Source organism: Myzus persicae, unplaced genomic scaffold (genome assembly GCF_001856785.1).
Source record: "Myzus persicae strain clone G006 unplaced genomic scaffold, MPER_G0061.0, whole genome shotgun sequence".
Taxonomy (NCBI): domain Eukaryota; kingdom Metazoa; phylum Arthropoda; class Insecta; order Hemiptera; family Aphididae; genus Myzus; species Myzus persicae.
This window is the reverse complement of record NW_019102273.1, coordinates 1-3,071: the sequence shown is the minus strand read 5'-3', so window position 1 is coordinate 3,071 and position 3,071 is coordinate 1. Positions and strand designations below refer to the sequence as shown.

At 29.2% G+C, this 3,071-nt stretch overlaps 1 protein-coding gene across 1 annotated transcript; it reads left to right on the top strand.

Annotated features, from left to right (window-relative positions):
• Positions 1–739: 739 nt before the first annotated feature.
• On the top strand, positions 740–2,787 carry LOC111031697 (the record flags this gene model as incomplete). Its single annotated transcript, XM_022311747.1, has 4 exons — positions 740–1,412; positions 1,503–1,703; positions 1,779–2,003; positions 2,283–2,787. Coding segments are annotated over 4 exons (1,604 nt in total), but the record flags the coding sequence as incomplete, so codon positions are not given.
• Between the last annotated feature and the right edge of the window lie 284 nt (positions 2,788–3,071).

Below are 3,071 nucleotides of genomic sequence, written 5' to 3'. Positions count from 1 at the left end.
CAGTGGCGGCTCGTCAGGGGAGTCTTTGAGACGGCGACTCCCCACAAAAATAAAAAGTAGGAACGCAATATAAAAGTTTGAAAAAAATTGTATTATAATTTAATATTTTTGTTATATCCATTCTGAAAATAATTATTATGGTTTTCGATATTAATATTGATAATATTTTGTATTCTATTTTTACATTAATAATGAGTGTCATTCAATAACAATTCAATATATAAAATATATCGATAACGACGATAACAATACGGGCTAAATATATCGATAACGACGACTGTCGCTAGTTCGAGAGTCTGCCGTCCGAAAGACTCAATAATATATCGATAACGACGACTGTCGCTAGTTCGAGAGTCTGCCGTCCGAAAGACTCAATATTATGTATACAAATTTCATATGCTCGACAAGGCGGAGGACGGGGATAGATTGTATAGATGTTATTCAGTACGTTGAGACTAGACTCATTCAAAGTTTTTGCCGTGAAACTGCAGCGTGTCGTGCGTCCGTATTATTAAATTTAGCTATTTGACATTGTATAGCAGCGTGTAGTAATTAAATTATTATTATTTATTATTGGTAAAATACAAAACTACACAAGTTACAAGCTTAATTATAATATAATAAATTACACTAGAAATATTTATATTTATTATATTTTCTACTATGGAAATACAGAAAAAAAAAACAGATATACTAGACTTTTTGTTTAAAAATAGTTTTAATACGTTAACATACGAAGAGAAGTGTCAATTAAAATCAAACAGACCGACACCTAACATTGCATTGGAATATAAAGAAGGTAAATTCATTAGAAAATTTCAATATAGTTGGTATACTAAATTTCCATGGCTAACTGGTTGTGATAAGCTAAATAAAGTGTTTTGTTTTTATTGTGTAATTTTTGGGGGAGAAAAAGAATGGACTATCGATGGAATATCGTCAATAAAAAATTTTATAAGAAAATCAGAAAAACATTCTATATCTAAAAAGCATTTGATAAATCAAGAAAAATTCCATCTTTTAGGAAAAGTTCGAATTGAACATGCTATTTCGGTAGGTCGACGATTAGCTGCTATAAAACATAATGAACAAGTTTCTATAAATAGACGTTTAATAGCACGTATGATCCACGTTGTTTGTTTTTTGGGAAAACAAGAGCTTGCCTTTCGTGGGCATCGGGAACACGACGAATCTTTAAATAAAGGGAATTATCTTGAGTTACTTGATCTACTCGCTCAAGAAGAGCATTTACTTAAGGATCATTTTTTGTCATCGTCAATATTTAAAGGCACATCTAAGATAATACAAAATGATTTAATTGAGAGTGTCACTACAGTTTTAAATTCAAAAATTTTTAAGGAAATACAAACTGCTAATTATATATCTATTCAAGCAGATGAAACCACTGATGTGTCCTGTAGATCTCAAATGAGTATTATTTTTCGTTATGTTATAGAAGAAAAAATTGTCGAACGATTTATTGGTTTTTTTGATGTTTCAAGTGATAAAACGGGATCTGGATTAGCAGATGTAATATTGTCCGTGATTAAAAAATGGGATTTAGGAAATAAAATAATTGCACAGACATACGATGGAGCATCAGTTATGTCTGGAACAAAAAATGGCGTACAAAGTCTTATTAAGAATATTTATCCAAATGTATTATTTATTCATTGCTATGCTCATCAGTTGAACTTGGTATTGTTATATGGCGCTAAGACAATAAAACCTGTGAAACTTTTTATTTGTAATTTAACGATGTTTCATACGTTTTTTAGTAGGTCTTCTAAAAGGAGTGAGTTACTAAGACAACAGGGCTTTAAACTTCCAAATCATTCTGATACTAGGTGGAATTATCATTCAAGAGCTGCTTCCACAATTAAAACCCATTTTATAGAATTAAAAAATGCTTTTACACATGTAATTGAAGAACCAAACTGGGACCATATTTCTATTTCTACAGCATCAGGTATTTTAGATAAACTTAATGATGCACAATTTGTGTATCTGTTTATTTTGTTTAATAAGATTTTCATATATACGGACCATGTATTTAATTTCCTCCAATCAAAAATACTTTCAAACATTAAATCGTGTATTTCTGAAATTCAGAATTTAAAAAAAAATTTGGAAGATTTAAGAAAAGAACAAACTGTGAATACTTGTTGTGACGAAGCAATACAATTAAATAATGATTTTGAGTATGGTGACAAACAAAAAAATAATTTACGTAAAATAACATATGAGATACTGGATTCATTAATTGTTCAAATTAATATAAGATTTGAAGATACTTCGGAATTAGAATTCGTAGAGCTTACAAATGAAAAAATGTTTGATATCTACCACAACACTTTTCCCGAATGCAAGTTGATTAAGTTATTAAAACAATACCCTAATATTTTTGAAGAAAATCGTTTGCGTAATGAATTGTCCGTCATTTATTCAGATAAAAATAAACATCTCCCTCCTCATAAACTACTTGATTTAATAATAAAAAATAATTTACAAGAAATTTATTCCCAGTTCACTAAACTATGTCAATTAGTTTTAACAATACCGGCCACTACTGCATCTAGTGAACGTTCTATGAGTACGTTAAAGCGTATAAAGAGCTTTTTAAGAAATACAATGACAAACGAGCGACTTACAAATTTATCATCATTGGCAATTGAAAAAAATTTACTGGGCGTTATGGCAAAGGACCCGACATTTGTGGAAAGTATTATTGATGATTTTGCGAAGAAAAAAGAAAGAAGAATTGAATTAGAATATAAAATAATATAAATTATCTATTCTTATAATTTTTATAAAGCTATCAATTGTAATAATAAAAAAAGGTTTTTTTTATATTATTTGTATTCATTTTTTTTTTTTATTAAGTTTTCAGTCTCCCCAATGAATTTACTTGCGAGCCGCCACTGCTATTTTATAGTTTAAAATATTACAGTCGTTATCTTGCTCATAATTTCCGGTCCGTCCCTGAATTCCATATTTTTGTATTTTTATCACATATAAATCCGTCCCCTAGTTATCACTAATAAAGTCTAAAGATCTTGTAATAGTTATTT